The 17,520-nt window shown below is 37.9% G+C and overlaps 1 protein-coding gene across 1 annotated transcript in view; it reads left to right on the forward strand.

Moving 5' to 3' along the window:
- Positions 1-17,520, forward strand: part of Epg5 (ectopic P-granules autophagy protein 5) — a 540,178-nt gene that overhangs the window by 509,116 nt on the left and 13,542 nt on the right. Inside the window, exon 32 of the mRNA XM_067143866.2 lies at positions 10,914-11,126. Coding sequence (XP_066999967.2) covers positions 10,914-11,126 — 213 coding nt within the window. The remainder of the gene's footprint in view (positions 1-10,913; positions 11,127-17,520) is intronic.

Below are 17,520 nucleotides of genomic sequence, written 5' to 3' on the forward strand. Positions count from 1 at the left end.
TGCTGCTATATTCTCGTCTTTAACCACTCCCGCAATTCCCCTTCCTTGGCTGTCACCAAACACAGCTACCTTCACTGATTTAGGCCTAACTGGGTCTTGAATCTGAATTCTAGGCCTAAATTTTAAACTCGGCACGGCAACAGCAGCGGATCGCGATGATTTGGTTTCACGCGCGCGATCACTTTCTTCCAGAATTAAATTATTTAGGGCAGAAAACCTATTTCTGATGTTTATTTCCGGAAATTCAGTTGTAGATTTCTTCTTAGCCGGCCATCCACGAACTACTTGACACCACGCGCTCGAGTTTGTTACTGGTACCGGTATGTCACTTGAAGAATGGTCAGTCCCAAATTCTAGCGATCGCAGTCTTTCTTTTAATTCTTGATTTTCAACTTTAAGAGTCTCATTGTCCTTTTTTAGAATGTTTATAATTTCTAATGCACTTTTATATTCCTCATCGACTGTTTTCGGTGCTTCGTCAACGCCGTCGCCAACAACAACATTCTGAACACACTGTTCACAAATCCAGTCAACATTTTCATTAGTTTTTACGTCTCTAGGGCAATTTCCGCCCTTATAATGCCACCATCGATCACATAAATCACACAACATTCCATTTTTCACTAATCTTCGACATTTTCCGCACTTTTCGTCACATTTTACGGTTAATTTACTCGGAGAATAAAACACTACGTCGTCATTACCAGGCGCCATTTTGAAAGGAAAAAAAAAAGAATTAAGTAGTGTCACATATTTAGGAAGGCTGTTGGGAGTTTTCCTTCTAGGTTCATGGCTAAAGAAAACTCCACATTATTGGAGAGTCAGAGCAAGTTGGTAATCGTACTATGGGAAGAAAGTACAAATTGGATGGAAGTTTTATACGTGATTGGAGGGAAAATAAGGCTTGTGTTAAAACAGACAATACAGTAACCACAGGGCATTTTGTGGACGAAACAAGATATGCAAATACAGGTAAACCCCGTTATACGCAGATTCGTTATCCGTGATTTCGCATACACGTGATTTTGGTTTTAAGTCTAGTGATGCCATTTGTTAACAGTACATGGAAGCTGTAATGCATTAAGATGGGTAGAGACATGCGTGGCAAATTCTGTAACGTACATTACGTTGCATGCCAAGATTAAACAGGACAAGCGCATCTCTACACGCATCATTTGTCATGTTTCTCGAAACATGAATCGTCAGTTCCGGTCAGTAACGCTATAAAGTTGCATTTGACAGGTTTCGTATTTAAAATGCTGGGTAAAAGGAAAGAAATACTGCCTGTCGAAAGAAAGAAGCATGTACCAAAGTCGTATAAGCTAAAAACCAAGTGAGACGTTTTGGATCGCTATGAGAAAGGTGGAAGATAGAAAACTTAAAAGGGTCCACCTTTTCAATACAAATAAATGTTATAGTTTATTTACAACATATATTTACACTTGGAACTAGTTTCGATGCTGTTTGGCGTCATCTTCAGCCAAAATGTGGGAAATAGGCTAGCATGTAGACATTTATATTACAAGGTGTTACATTAGTGTGATTAAATGAGAGAACATGAAGATGCGAAGTAGAATGTCAGTTTCAAAGTGGTCATGAAGGGTGAGTCAAAATTGTATAAACATGAGATAACATAATCACTTAAACAATAAAACATATAAACATATAAACTGTAACAAAACCATGCGGAAGTACGAGATGATTGGCATTGGAGATTCAAATTATTTCAGACACTCTTCCATTGAATGTTGCCTGCCGCGAGTGTAGTACAAAACATAGGTTATATTTCATTGAACACAATCTTCTCAAAAATGCACATAACATTATAAAATATTTGGGTTGAGGTGAAATTTGGCAGTTAGGGATTGAAATCACTTATTCGATAAGCATCAATTTAAAAAAAACAGCTGTAAAGGGTGAGACAAGAATTGCACAAGCATGAGTTTGGACTCGATAAGTGCAAAAAACACATGAAACACACTCGACAGTGTAGGTTCGTGATGGATTTGGCACAAAAGGTCTGCGTTCAATCATTCATTGAATGGCACTGGTGCGAGTGTAGTTCAAATGTGAGTTAGGATTTAACAGCCTCTTAGAATTGCATGTGACATCTGAACTTATGTTGCGAGATGAACTTGGCAGTGAAGGTTCGAATTGTAGATATTCAGTAATGTCAATTCAAAACAGTCCATGAAGGGTGAATGCAAAAGCTATAATTCATACGAGTTAGGACTCATTAAATAATATTTTCAAATACAAATAACATATTCAACTTTTCGTGGTACACGGTGAAATTGGCAGTTAAATAATTAAAATTTGTAGGATTTCTTCGTCAGGTGCCATATAGGTCAAGCGCAGCATAAGTATGAGACAGGGCTCAACATATCCAAACTGGTACAAATGCATATTTGAATCCAAGTGTGAGATGAACATGGTAGATAAAGAATCACTTTGTTGAGGGTGTAGTAAACATATTCAGCTCGACAAGAAATATAAAATTGGAATTAAGGAAGACGTTCCTCTGAGAGCTTAGAGGTTGACTGTGCCAGTATTTGTGGTGTATTGTTACAGTGTTATGTGTAGGGTGGAGGCAGGTTTCTATGATGTTTATTGCGGGACCTAAGGCGGTAAAGCTATGGCGCGAGATGAAGAGGAACAAAGCGTATTGGATAGTTTAGGTCAGGGGAGCGGCCATTGTTGGATTAGGAGGGGAGAGGGAAGGAGCGGTAGGGGAGGAGGAGTGGAAGGAGGGGAAATATGGAGGGTGATGTGGTGAAAGTGTGTGGCGTGACAAAGTATTATGCATAATGTGAAAGACAGATCTGTTTTTCGGGATATTAATGTTTTTGAAAAATTCAATGAGAAAGTCGAATAGGTCCCACATTTTGGCTGAAGATGACGCCAAACAGCGTCGAAACTAGTTCCAAGTGTAAATATCTGTTGTAAATAAACTATAACATTTATTTGTATTGAAAAGGTGGACCCTTGTAAGTTTCCTATCTTCCATTCTCAGTTCAATACGGACAAAAATGAAATTCTTAGATTTAAATGAGAAAGGTGAGCATACTGTTGATATTCAGCGTGCTTTGGGAGTTAGTGAATCCACTGTGAGAACTATTCATGAGAATGCAGGATCAATTCGAAAACTGTCAATCTTCCACTAACTTAAGTGTGACTAGAGTGACCAAATCTCGCTCAGAAGTGATGGAAAGAATGGATTGGATTGAACATCACAACCTACAACACATGCCTCTCTCTGAAGCTGCTATTCAAGCCAAAGCGAAGAGCTTGTATGCAGAGTTTAGTTTATTATTGTGTGTTTCAGTGTTAAATGTTTAAGTGTATAAAGTTTGTATTAAAATGCATTTCAGAAATGTGATAATGGTTATTTAGACGGCCGTAGCCGTGTTGAAACACCGGATCCCGTGTCATCTCCGAAGTTAAGCAACATTGGGCGTGGTCAGGAGTTGGATGAGTTGCCACGCGCTGTTGGTGGGGGGTAAGGGAATGGAGGAGCGGAAAGGAACTGGCCACCCTACTGCATGTAAACTCCGGCTCAGGAACACCTCTGCGGAGGTTCGGACCTGCCTTCGGGCAGAATAACCCTTCCCTACTAAGAATCTCTGATATTTTAAACTTAATATGTGAGTAAACGAAAACTTAACCCTGTATTTTATATATAAAATGACTCGATTTACACGAATTCGTTATGCGCGGCAATTCTGCGGAACGTAACTATCGTGTTGTAACACTACATTTCTTATTTACTTGTATTAAATAGGTTGAACTACGTTATTTGTTATTTCAATTTAATTGTTTAACTATCGCGTATAACAAGGTCTACCTTATGTGAGTGAAAAAAGAGACAATTTGGATGTGCGATCATGAGTGAAATATGTTGGTTGAAAGCAACAGAAAGAGAGTTTCAAATTAAAAGTTGTATGGCTAGCTGTGGATGCCTTATAAGTGCTTTTGAACAAAAGAACTTCAGTTTTTACAGAAGAACTTGGATTACACCAACACAGCCAATTATGAAGAATAAATAGTTAATTTTCACAGGTTTGTTATCTATTTGCACCAGAGAAATTCATAGTTACTCTTGCATATTAGTATTGCAGACCAGATAGATTTATTGTTGTCTAGTATTTATGGTTTTCAGTATAAATAACCGGGTGAGTTAGCCGTGCGGTTAGGAGCGCGCAACTGTGAGCTCGCATCCGGGAGGTAGTGGGTTTGAATCCCACTGTTGGCAGCCCTGAAGATGGTTTTCTGTGGTTTTCCATTTTCACACCAGGCTGCACCTTAATTAAGGCCATGGCCGCTTCCTTCCCATCCCTAGGCATTTCCTGTCCCATCGTCGCCTCGTAGGCATTTCCTGTCCCATCGTCACCACAAGACCTATCCGTGTCGGTGCGACATAAAGCAAAAAAAAAAAATCAATATAAATAGTTAACAAATTTTTATTTTTTTATTTCTTGGTTTGTAAGATTGCCAGGATTTACAAAGTATACATTTTGTACAAAGAACGCAGTATTAATTGAAATTTGAAAATGTTAAAAAATGAAGCCTACAAATCTATACAACTACAAAGATAAAATGCATTTCACCATGGAAGATGGAACAATATACATCTGAAAGACAAGGAATAAAATAATCTGAACTAGAAAATAAATTTAAAAATTATTAACTTTTTGAACCTACAACAAAAGGGATTAATGGAACAATTAGAAATTAAGGAACGAAAAATCATGAGGAAAATCTTGGGACAAAGAATCATAAACGTAACTCATTACCCTAAACCTAATAGCAAAATATAAAAGCACATTTGCAAAATTACAGATGCAGTTTGAATGTGACAAACCTGATTTACAGGGCATTTGGAATGAATGAATCCTTACAAACTTTCGCATGAAATTTACAAATTTCTACAAAAGAAGGCCACAGACCAAAGTGGTACAAATTATTAAAAAAAGACCTCACTGAATTAGGATCACCAAATCTACAAGATCAAAAGGAAATACAAAACATCATTCAAACACGGGGATTTGAGGAATAAGAAAGGAAACCCACATGAACGTCATGGTCGGAGGACCAGAGACGTGCACAATCATTGAAGATGAAGAACTACTGGGCAATAAAAAGAAGGCTGAAAAATGTTGATTCCGCATGGTCCTAGGTGACCCATTCACGAAGAAGAAGAAGAAGAAGAAGACAGGAGAACTGGAAAAATTCATAATTGTTCATATAAATGGTGACAAACGATATAGAGACCAACCCTTTTAAGGGAATTCTGGAAACTTACTGAATGGTGATGTTAGAAATTCCCCCCAAGCACTTGCTACAAGACTAATCACTTCAATTTGTTGAAGCCTGTACTTAGCCAGGTAGTATGTTACTGCTAGTTGGTATATGGTTTGATTTTTGTTTTCATGTTCTACCTGTGGTTGAGCTAGGTGGAATTTCAACCTCTCAGTTGGATCGAGGATGTAAGCAATGGTCGAGTTCTTTTTGTAGGTGGTGATGTTCATGTGCCATCTACTGCCTTATTCTGCTATTCACTGAACCTCTTCCTAAAATTAGGGTGTAAGGACTATTGAATGGAAGGGATTATTCACGTATATAAATTAGTTACAATTAGTAACAATCCTGTAAATATATTCAGAGATAAAATAGTACCCCTTTCTGGAGAAGTTGTAGAATAATTTTTGATTCAAATATAATTTCATCAATTTCTAAGTAAGAGCTACTCTGCTTCTGCATTGGATGGCTGCACCTGAGTCTCTATCCAGAATCTCTGAACTCCAGTTTTTCCCTGGTATCTTGTGTGGATTCTTTCTACAGCTTACCACTTATTTCTGGGGTTGCTGGGGCCACCTTGGCTCATTTGATTTTAAGCTGGGGGTTTAAGGCTGGATGCCCTTCCTGACATCATCCAACAGGATTTGAACCTTGAGTGTATGGGAGGAAAGTCAGCCTCTAACTCGCTAATCATGCCCCTCACATTTTGCTATGGATATGGTTAAAAGTTTATTTAGTTGCTGTTCCAGATCCTATAACAAAAAGTTGTTGTTAAGATGAGAAGAAATTTTATGGAATTAAAGCAACTCACTGCTGTCGGTAGTGTCATTGGTTCCTAAAAGAATTCTTGGTCTCATGCATTGAGTTAACATAATACAAGTATCTAGCTCCATACCTGAGTGGTCATCATCTTGTCGTTCAGCCCTTGGGGCCCCGGGCTCGATTCTTGGCCGGGCCACGGGATTTTAATCTTGAATGGTTAATTCTGTTGTCTCAGAGCTGGGAATTTTTTTTGTACTCAACATTTATGCAACTCAAACATCACACACAATACTATTCTCCACTATTCAAACATAATAATTGTACTTGAAAAAAAAAAATCAGAACCTGGGAAAAGGAAATTAAAGAAGTGACCTTTGGCAGACTACTCAAAGATAGAGTTCAAGTGAAGTGTCTGGCCTTTCTAGATGACTTAGCAATTCTTTCCAGTAATATGCAAGAAGCAATTCCTTCAGTTCAAAAAATCCATAAAATTGCCATCAAAACAGGACTTAAAAACTGATATGAGAAAACTCAATACATAGAAGGAGCCCCACAATAATTAGGTGGCGTAAATTTGGCAAAATTTCTGAAGTAAATATTAAAACCACTAATACCTGGACAGAAGAACACAGGAAAAAACGTAGTGAGAGAATGAAGACATTTTGGGAGAAGAAGAAAGCAAAAACATCAGCTAAATGAGTTCATCAATGCTCCTTAGTCGGGCATAACGATATGAAAAAAATAAAAATACTTCCAACAAGGAATTTGTTGATGCTTCTGGTAGCTTCCATGATATTGTCACTGCATTTAATTAAGATGAAATATAACTGCCCTCATGATATCTCAGAAGAATTTCTAATTGGAAAGAGGCATAAGGTGGTGATGGTGGTGATTATTGTTTTAAGAGGAAGCACAGCTGGGCAACCTTCCTCTATATAACACTAATCAGAAAGAAAGAAATGAAAAGATGCGACACTTCAAAAATTAAGGTATCGGCCAAAGAAAGTCAAGGGCCACGAAGGGCGTGTAAATGAAAGATTCCCTAGATCTCGATAACCTAATACCGTCGGGGTTGGAAAAGAATTAGAGTTGACTAAGAGAGGTTGGATCGGATAGATGAAAGTTAGGAGCCTGGAACAGGTAAGTGAAAGCATTGCCAATAGTCAGCTGAGGGCCCCGTGGTCGCCAACCCACGCTCCCAAGTTAAGAGCCCCTGGAACCCCTCTTAGTCACCTCTTATGACAGGCAACGATACCATGAGTGTTATTCTACCGCCCCCACCCACAGGGGAAAAATAGGCATAAGCATAGGTGTTATTGCACCTACACTTTTTATCTTTTACCAGGCAGCTGTGCTCTTCAAAACATATATATATATATATATAATAACATGTCCTGACTGACCGACCGATGGACCGACCGTAAAGAAATTAAATTTTGGGGATACATTTATATTACAATGTAGGTGCTCACTAGGGGAGGATTTTTGGATATTCCATCGCTAAGGGGATGAAAATGGGGGTGAATTTTTAAAATGAATGTATCTTTATCTCAAAAACTTAAAAGTTTACACATGTAAATCTCTTTTAAAAATAAAATATTATAAAATAAATAAAAATAAAACACATATTTTTTGTTTTTGGAAAATCCCATTAGGAGGGTTGAAAAGGGTGAAAATGGGTTGAATGCCTTTTATGAGGATACTCATATGTCAAAAACTGAAGATATTATAGACATGAAAACTGGTAATTTGAATCTCCTTTAAAAATAATGAAATACATATTTTTTTGTTTTTGGAAAATTAAATGAATGGGGAGTAGACAGGAGTGACAAATGAGGTGAATTCTTAGAAAGACTGTATCTACAGTATATCTCAGAAACATAACATGTCACTGACATAAAATTGGTATTTGGAATCACATGTAAAAGTAAATTAACAGAGATTTGTTTTAGGAAAATTCAGTTGAGGGGAACTGAAAAGGGGGTGAAATTTAAAAATGAGCATATTTACACTATCTCAAAAACTTAACAAGTTAAGGAAGTGAAAATTGGTATTTTTAATCTCTATTAAAAATAAAGAAACATGTATTTTTTTGTTTTTGGAAAAAAACACTTGGTTGGGGTGGGGTAAAATTAATTGAAATTGGGGTTGAATTCTTTTTATTGGGTAACTGATATCTCAAAAATTGAAGGTTTTACAGGCGTGAAAATTGGTAGTTGGAATCTCCTTAAAAAATAAAGGAGTATGTATATTTTGTTTTCGGAAAATCCGCTTAAGAGGGTTGAAAGAATTGAAAATTTAGTTGAATTATTTGTATGCAGATACTCATATCTCAAAAATGAAGGATGTTTCAGATGTGAAAATTGGTATTTGGAATCTCCTATAAAGTAAAGGAACACACATTTTTGGGGAAAATCAACTTGGGGGGGGGGGGGGCAGGGGTGAAAAGGAGTTGAATTCCTTTTATGAAAACACATATATCTAAAAACTGAAAATGTTACAAACATTAAAATTTGTATTTGGAATCTTCTTTCAAAGTAAAGAAATACATATAGCCTACTTTTGTTTTTGGAAAATCCACTTAAGGGGGTGAAAAAATTGAAAAATTAGTTGAATTATTTGTATGAGGATACTTACATCTATAAAAGCTAAAGATATTGCAGTCATGAAAATTGGTATTTGGAATATCCTTAAAAATAAACATGTAACATTTGTTTTCAGAAAATCGACTTTTGAGGGGGTAAAATAAGTAAAGAAGGAGTTTAATTCTTTTTAAGAGAATACCTATATCTCAGAAATGGAAGAGGTTACAGACGTGAAAGTTAGCATTTTGAATCTCCTTTAAAAATAAAGAAACATGTATGTTTTGTTTACGGAAAGTCCACTTATGGAGGGAGGGTGTGGAAAGAAGTGAAGATGATGTTCAATTCTTTTTATGAGGATACTTATATCTCAAAAACTGAAGATGTTACAGATGTGAAAGTTGATATTTTGAATCTCCTTTAAAAATAAAGAAACACGTATTTTGTTCTTTTTGGAAAATCCAATTAAGGGGCTGAAAAGAATTGAAATAGCGGGTGAATATTTTTAATGAGTACCGGTATATCTACAGTGTATGTCAAAAACTTAACATGTTACAGACATAAAAGTTGGTATTTGGAAAGTCCTTTAAAAATACAGGAACACTTATTTTTTTATTTTTGGAAAAGACAGTTAATGGGATGTGAAAAGAAACGAAAAGCAGTTGAATAATTTTTATGAGGATGCTTATATCACAAAAAACTGAAGATGTTACAGACGTAAAATTGGTATTTGGAATCACCTTTGAAATTACAGAAACATGTATTTTTTTGTTTTCAGAAAATCCACTTTGGTGGGGTTGGAGTGGGGGAAGAACTGATAAAGGGGTTGAATTCTTTTAATGGAGATTCTTATATCTCAGAAACTGAAGATGTTACAGATGTGAAAATTGGTATTCGGAATCTCCTTTAAAATAAAGAAACATGTATTTTTTTGTTTTCGGAAAATCCACTTTGGTGTGTTTGGGGGTGGGGGAAGAACTGATAAAGGGGTTGAATTCTTTTTATGGGGATTCTTATCTCAAAAACTGAAAACATTACAGACGTGGAAATAGGTATTTGGAATCTCCTGTAAAAATAAAGAAACGTTTGTTTTTTCATCTTGAGAGAAGACTTTTTCTCACTTGTACATTTCTGTGTCGCTTGGTCGTCTTAGCCCCAAACGGCAATACCACAAACATTGTTTAGAAAGAGTTTCTGTGGTAAATGGAACTAAATTTTTCGGTGAGTTTTGTGCTATGCAAATTACAAATCATGTACAGAACCGGCTCGTGAGCTTGGATAACAATGTTAGAAAAATCAGAATAATCAACTAATGACCAATTAATCTGAGCCTGAAGCTCCCTAATTACAAATTTTACATGAGCGCTATTGCTCCTTTCAACCAACAGTCAAGGAGACGGATCTCCCAATTTCTTTTACACCAGAAGGAAGAGCATCTTTGCTCTACAAATTTACACTTTCCAGGCCTGTCAAGGGCACAACCTACATTTAACAAAAGTAAACAGTATTCACTGTCTTTACTGTTCAACAGTCTTATTGCTTTAAAATGAAATGAATAAGGTTAACTCTAATAGGGGTAACAAGTACCCATTTACCTGGCCTTTGGTATAAACAAAAGGTTAAAGTTACTGGCCGAAAATCAAAATGGTAAGAAGGCAAACTCTTGCGCTCCTTAAAATTTACATGAAATACTTAAAACCTTATTTGGGCTTATGGCTCGATGTTACAGAGACTAAGCCTATGCTATGAAGGTGACTAGATGGAGAAAAATATTTAAGTTACAGAAATTACCAGATAGATTTTAAAGGTTACAAAATCGTAGTCACCTAGACACCAAGTTAAAAGGGATACAAGAGGGAATCACTCTTTATTCCCTGTTTCGAATAAGTTCTTTAGACTTGAGTGAGAAATTTCATTAAGAAATAAAAGTTACATAGCGAAAGAAAATTGAAACCTTCCTCTCAAGCTAGCTTTCAAAGACTATTACGTTATTAAGTAGAATCTGCCATCACCGTGAGCTGCTGGACCCCCGGAAGATGGACGAGGGAGCTCTTTCCCCCGCCTCTGACGAACACACTCTAGACTGGAGCGATCACAAAAGACAACATGGCTTTCTACAAGGTGCTAGTCATCTATATTACTTTATTCACAGCATAAAACCATATTACATCAGGTGTGTGTTAATAACTAAAATAACTAAGTTTTGTCATTAGAATATAAATATAGGGCATGTAGGTATCACTTAAAAGAAAAGCCTTTTTTGTGTTTCAGGGAAACCGTGGAGGCTAAGCTCCCACTGTTATGGAGCAAAGTATTGTCTCTCTCTCTCCGTCAGTGTGAGCTGTCAGGTGATGCTGCAGCAGCAGTGAAGAGCCTGCGTAAGTTAGTCAGCATACTGTTACAACTTGCCGATGATAGAGCAGGAGCTGGATGGGGAATCTTGGGAGCCATTGGCCTACGCAAGCAGTCCCCGGTGTCTGTCAGGTAAATTACTTGGACATTTTCATTACTTATTGTAACTGTGATAGCCAAGTGGCATAGTTGCTGGCTTCTCAACGAGGTGATCACGATTTGATTTCTTGTCAGTGCACGCAGGATTTTTAAAATGAAATTTACATCCCCTAGTTTGGACGCTGTGTAAAATCTTGAAGTCCCATGGCTTATGATCATGAAATCAGCAGTCACAAAAGACTACAAGCTTGCTTGTTTTCTTCATTTTTAAATTTACTTGTGTCAAACATACCAACATTATGGACATACATAAATATGTAAAACAACTAATCATCATCATCACTATCATAGACCCCCTCTAGCGTGCCAGGTAGGGTGATATTGAACGAGTCTTCACCATAATTTTCTGTCCAGAAATGCCTTCTCTCTCACTACTGACTCTCAATTCCCTCCTCTTCTCTCCACATCCTCTCTCAGCTGGTGTGCCCATCTCTTCCTAGGTCTTCTTACTGGCCTCCTCCTTTCAGTCTTTCTTGCTATGCATGGACATGATGTTCTTGTGCCAAGTATTCTTTTTACAATTCCATACCATGTTAGTCTCAAAGTCCTTAGCTTCTCTTCTAGAGAGTCCACTTCCAGTTCCATTCTGATGTCATAATTCCTTTCATGGTCCATGAGTGTTTTGTGGAGGATAGTTCATAAAACCTTCATTTCATATATCTGCACTTTACTAACTTTGCTCTCTTTCAGTGTAAATGTTTTTACTCTTAGACTGTATGTGGGAATGGGCACAAAGTACGACTTATACAGTCATTTTGGTTCTCAGGGGCACATTGTTATCCCAAAGTAAATGTCTTACGAGGTTGTAGAAGTTAGAACCACTAGCCACTCTTTTTACTATTTCTTTATCTGCAGTACCCATGCTGGAAATCATACTCCTGAGTTATTTGAATACTTGTACACATTGAATGTACAACTAAATATAGGTATATATACAATACTATTTGTTAAGTAAAGTCCGTTTTTCAATAAAAACAAAAGGATATTGTAAAAACTTTTTTTAATTTCTCTCCTTCCACCTTAACCCCTCAGCACGGTGGATTTAAATGCCCGGTCCTCTCTGTGCTGCGGGAGGAGTTTTGAGTGCTGTGTTTAAACTTTCTCAAATTCATGCAACTTTGATACTATTTTATGGATTTTAATAAATTGTTCACATACACGTTTAGAACACTCCTTTCTTTTGGAAAATATGATGCTATCTTACCTTAATAGCACAGTTTGTTGTGGACTGGTTTCCAATCCCGCATTCTGGAATGAAGTGGTAATAAGCCCCTAGATCAGATTCTTTGCTCAGCATATAAATTTATTTCACAAGCTATTATTTCCACTAACTCGTCCATAAAGAACATCTTAGAAACCTTCACACCATCACATTTTCCGACTGTTTCATTCTGAGGTCCTTGGTTTGCTATAAACGGTTCTATTTGACCCATGAAATCAGACATGTTTTCCCATCGAAATGTATTACCCGTGACATGAACATTGCCATTCTGCGCACTGTCACTCGTATCTGATTCCGAACCCAGGACTTCGCATACAGGGATGTCGTCCACATCACTCAATTCACCATTTGAATCTAACAAACTTTCGTCAGAACCTCTCAACTATTCTAAGACATCCTGTCACAGGTGAACAATATAGTGGAAGTGGAAAGTGTTTTTGAAGACTTCATTTGTAAAGTATGATATAATGTTTTATTTGTAATGACGTAACCTGTACTGTGTAATATTTGTAACATATGTATTTGTAAATAGTAGATTTCTATTCCATACTTACTGGAAGTATCTAGAAAATTGTTGAACAGGGTGTGTGCCTTTTGTGGGTTATGTTTTCTAGAAGGAATTTTCTAACTATTCTGGAAATGGAAGATTCGTGAACGTGTGTATTCGAGAATGTTAGTTAGAGTTCGCGACGGGAGTAGGAATTGTGATTGGTGAACCTAAGAGGGGATGGGCGGACTCATGCATTCTGATTGGCTACTCCAAAGGCCAGGAGTTTTCTATATATAGTGAGCGAGGCAGCGTTCGTGAGAATTCTGTCTTGTCTTGGCCTGATCTGCCTTTAGTCTGTGTTGGTCTGCGTCGTGTGCGACGCCTCGCTTCCGGGATGGCGCACCTTTGGGTAAGCACTCTTGAATTCCGTCCAGCTAAAATTTCCGTAATGTTCGGTTGCAATATCGTATAGGAGTCTGCCCTAGCCTAACGTAGATTCGCCAAATTAATTATTTACGACGCCTTAGCTTTTCTGCTGGGGTTCCCTGTTTGTTTTCGAGGCATTCCCATTTCTTACTTCACTAAATATGTAGGTTGTAATTTAATACATTTACCTTGGGGTTTGCCTCTGGTAGTTCAGTGTCTCTTGATATATGCTAGAGTTTAGGAGAGTACATTCACTTCACTGTAAATTGTAATTGTTTTTACATTGCTTTTAACCTACTAATTTGCATTGTACTACTGGATTTGTAACTAGTTGTATAGTTGGTTTGAAGTTTGAAACTTGTTGTGAAGCCCATTATCAAAGAATCTTTAAGATATGTGTATCACGGAGCGTATAGTTCGTAAGTTGTAAGTTGGTAGATTTTGTTCGGAAAGTATTTGTAAAATTTTCACTTGTAAATAATATTTTTCAAATTTAAGGATCATGATGTTACCTTTACTACGGTGGTTACACAAAACTAGTACTAAACACAATAGAGGAGGGAAGTAAGAGCAACTACACACTATCGGAAAACACTATACACTCAGAGAAACATCAGCTGGCCTACGCAGATCTCTGCCAATACGAAATATCAGTAGGGCCAATTAGTGGACGATGAATCAGGAAAATGGAAGGAACTACGACCTTCTGAGGGCATGGATATGGCTTAGGTTGCAGATTCTGAAATAATTCGCCGTGATCCTTAAATTTGAAAAATATTATTTACAAATGAAAATTTTACAAATACTTTCCAAACAAAATCCACCAACTTACAACTTACGAACTGTACGCTCCGTGATACACATATCTTAAAGATTCTTTGATAATGGGCTTCACTATGAGTCAAACCAACTATACAACTAGTTACAAATCCAGTAGTGCAATGCAAGTTAGTAGGTTAAAAGCAATGTAAAAACAATTACAATTTACAGTGAAGTGAATGTACTCTCCTAAATTCTAGCGTATATCAAGAGACACTGAACTACCAGAGGCAAACCCCAAGGTAAATGTATTAAATTACAATCTACATATTTAGTGAAGTAAGAAATGGGAATGCCTTGAAAACAAACAGGGAACCCCAGCAGAAAAGCTAAGGCATCATAAATAATTAATTTGGCGAATCTAGGTTAGGCTAGGGCAGACTCCTATACGATATTGCAACCGAACATTGCGGAAATTTTAGCCAGACGGAATTCACGAGTGCTTACCCGAAGGTGTGCCATCCCGGAAGCGAGGTGTCGCACACGACGCAGACCAACACAGACTAAAGGCAGATCAGGCCAAGACAAGACAGAATTCTCACGAACGCTGCCTCGCTCACTATATATAGAAAACTCCTGGCCTTTGGAGTAGCCAATCAGAATGCATGCGTCTGCCCATCCCCTCCTAGGTTCACCAATCACAATTCCTACTCCCGTCGCGAACTTTAACTAACATTCTCGAATACACACGTTCGCGAATCTTCCATTTCCAGAATAGTTAGAAAATTCCTTCTAGAAAACATAACCCACAAAAGGCACACACCCTGTTCAACAATTTTCTAGATACTTCCAGTAAGTACAGAATAGAAATCTACTATTTACAAATACATATGTTACAAATATTACACAGTACAGGTTAGGTCATTACAAATAAAACATTATATCATACTTTACAAATGAAGTCTTCAAAAACACTTTCCCCTTCCACTATATTGTTCACCTGCGACAATCCTCTATTTCCACACTCGATAATCCGTATTTGCTTGTAGAAGCCATCTCCGCTCACTTCCGATGGAATGCAAGACAGAGCATGATAAGGAAAAAGGACAGGAAGAAAACATTCTTAAGAGATCCGTGAGTAGATAAAATTTATGATTCTGTTGATAGTCAGGTTCTTCCCTGAGAGGAAATGAAGGTATAATGCAAGAAGTGTGCATAATAGTCGCCAGATAGCAGACAAAAACAGTGCTTGCCCCTTGTGGCAGAGATATATTGAAACAGGAACGCCCGTACTTCAGTTTTGCGGAGAGCATGGATAACGCCAAGGCGTGTATGGTTCATGCTTTAGAGAGTATGAGAGAAGGGTAGTGAAATAAGTTCATATTTAAAGTGGAATTTGCAGTTTATTCAAAAGAAATGCATAGAAATTATATCAACTTTTACAGACGAATAGTTAGAATCCCCTTGAAGATGTGGAGGAGGCCTCGTTCTGCAGCGCCGGTGTCGTCCCACGTCGTCGAAGTCATCCCACGTTGTCGGAGTTGACCCACGGCTGTTGTCAGCCCTTGATGTTGAAGGAGACTCGAACCTGGGGCGGTCGTCTGATGATAGTGCAGCGTGGAATAGTTGTTAAGTTTTGTATTCCACAAAGTCCTATGAAAGGAGCAGAGAAATGTAGAACTTTCGCACAGAATGTCAATGGAATCTGATACGACACTTCTCTACCGCACTGCACTGCGAATTAAGGCAAGACACTATTAACGGTCGAATAGGTTCCACTGTAAATGGTGTTGGATGCACTATCGAACTTGAAATAATAAGCAATGAAAATAATCTGGAACTTTCTGAGATGCGATAGTTTAGCACTTCACTCAGTCTCAAAAGAAAATAAATCAAGTCCTTTGGACACAGTCTCTGCACTGTTTGCAATGAGTACATGCACTGTCCTAGCACACACACACACTCGTAGAAATAAATTAAAGCTTCTGCGAAAACAGAAAGAAACAGTTTGACAGTCTTGTGAAAGAGAACCAAGTTCTGTTACAGCTCAGTCTTTAAAAAAAATCTCGTAACTTCTCAGAGGTAAAATTATCACTGAGGCATAATATTACACGTAAATTCAGACATAGTCTTTATGAGGGAAATTGACGTAGTCCCTCAAAAAGAAATAAAGGTACCTTATTCCACGAATCAGCACTGTCCTTGAAGGGAAGTATCGGCACAGTTTTATGAAATGGATTGACACAGTCTTTGAAAGAAATGAAGATTGGCACAGTTTTATGCAAAGGAAATATTAACACTGTTTTCTCACGGAGTGATTGACACAGTCTTTGGAAGAAAAGGAGGCACTGTACACTGTCCATAAAAGAATTGTTATGTCGCTAGGGCACATTTTTTACGAAATAGCCTAACACAGTCTCTTGTAGAGGAAACAACTAAAGCACAGTCTTTATGCCCTAAGTCCTTTAAGCACAGTTTCAAAATGTACAGTCTCTTCAATTACACAATTCACAAACGAAATGCAGTTACACGGCTCAACAGACTGATATTAACAAGAATAAGCTTTCGCTTACACGCGAAGTTAGAGTCCACAGAGAAGGCTTTCAACACTAGTATTACGCACTTTTGAACCCCGGTCCTCAGCCGGACAGAGTAACGAACCATATCACATAGTGAGGCGACTGGTTCACGACGATGTGCTTGCTCGCACACACACACTGAGACATCCAGTGACACACTGACCCACTCAAGGCTGGCGACTTCCTTTTATTGCCGAAGGTCGGACGGCGTGACTGTAAATATGAGCATCTTAAAAAATTGATATCTCGGCCATCTTTCCACCGATTTTAATGAAATTTTGGTTAGTAGCATTTATTGTCCAGGCCTACAAGATGACGTTCTCGAAATTATGATTTAATCTTCCGTTTGTGATGAAATGCCATAGAACAGAAGAGAATTTTCGGTGTGACGTCACTTGGCCTTGGCTGGCACTCTGGAGCAGCGCTTGCTTGTATGCTGTCTCCCACAATGCCTGTGCGCTCGGCGCTCATTTTGAATACATACAGCCGGGTGTTAGCAAGTTCCTCTCAAGAAATACATGAACGCGAATACTCGCAGGGCATTCCCGTTTCAATATATTCCTTGAAATATCTCTCGAATTTCAGTGACAAAATGCTATTGAAATAGGAATCAAGATATATCGTTCGAAAGCTCAAACATTCCACTTCAAGGAGAAATGTGTTAAAACAAAAACAGCTTCGATCGTAACCTTTTAGATCACAGTAGAGTACATGCATGTACCGTGCGAGCAGTGCTCGTCACTCCACCGCGCGCGATGTTCACTGCATGACAAGCCGTGCTCTGCACTCCACGCTGATAGGTTAAGTTACTTTTCTACATCGTTACCTCCTTTATTGAAATATTTGTCATGGTGTTCTACGAATTTGTTTATGCCCACACTATGGAACTCA

Source organism: Anabrus simplex, chromosome 3 (assembly GCF_040414725.1).
Source record: "Anabrus simplex isolate iqAnaSimp1 chromosome 3, ASM4041472v1, whole genome shotgun sequence".
Taxonomy (NCBI): domain Eukaryota; kingdom Metazoa; phylum Arthropoda; class Insecta; order Orthoptera; family Tettigoniidae; genus Anabrus; species Anabrus simplex.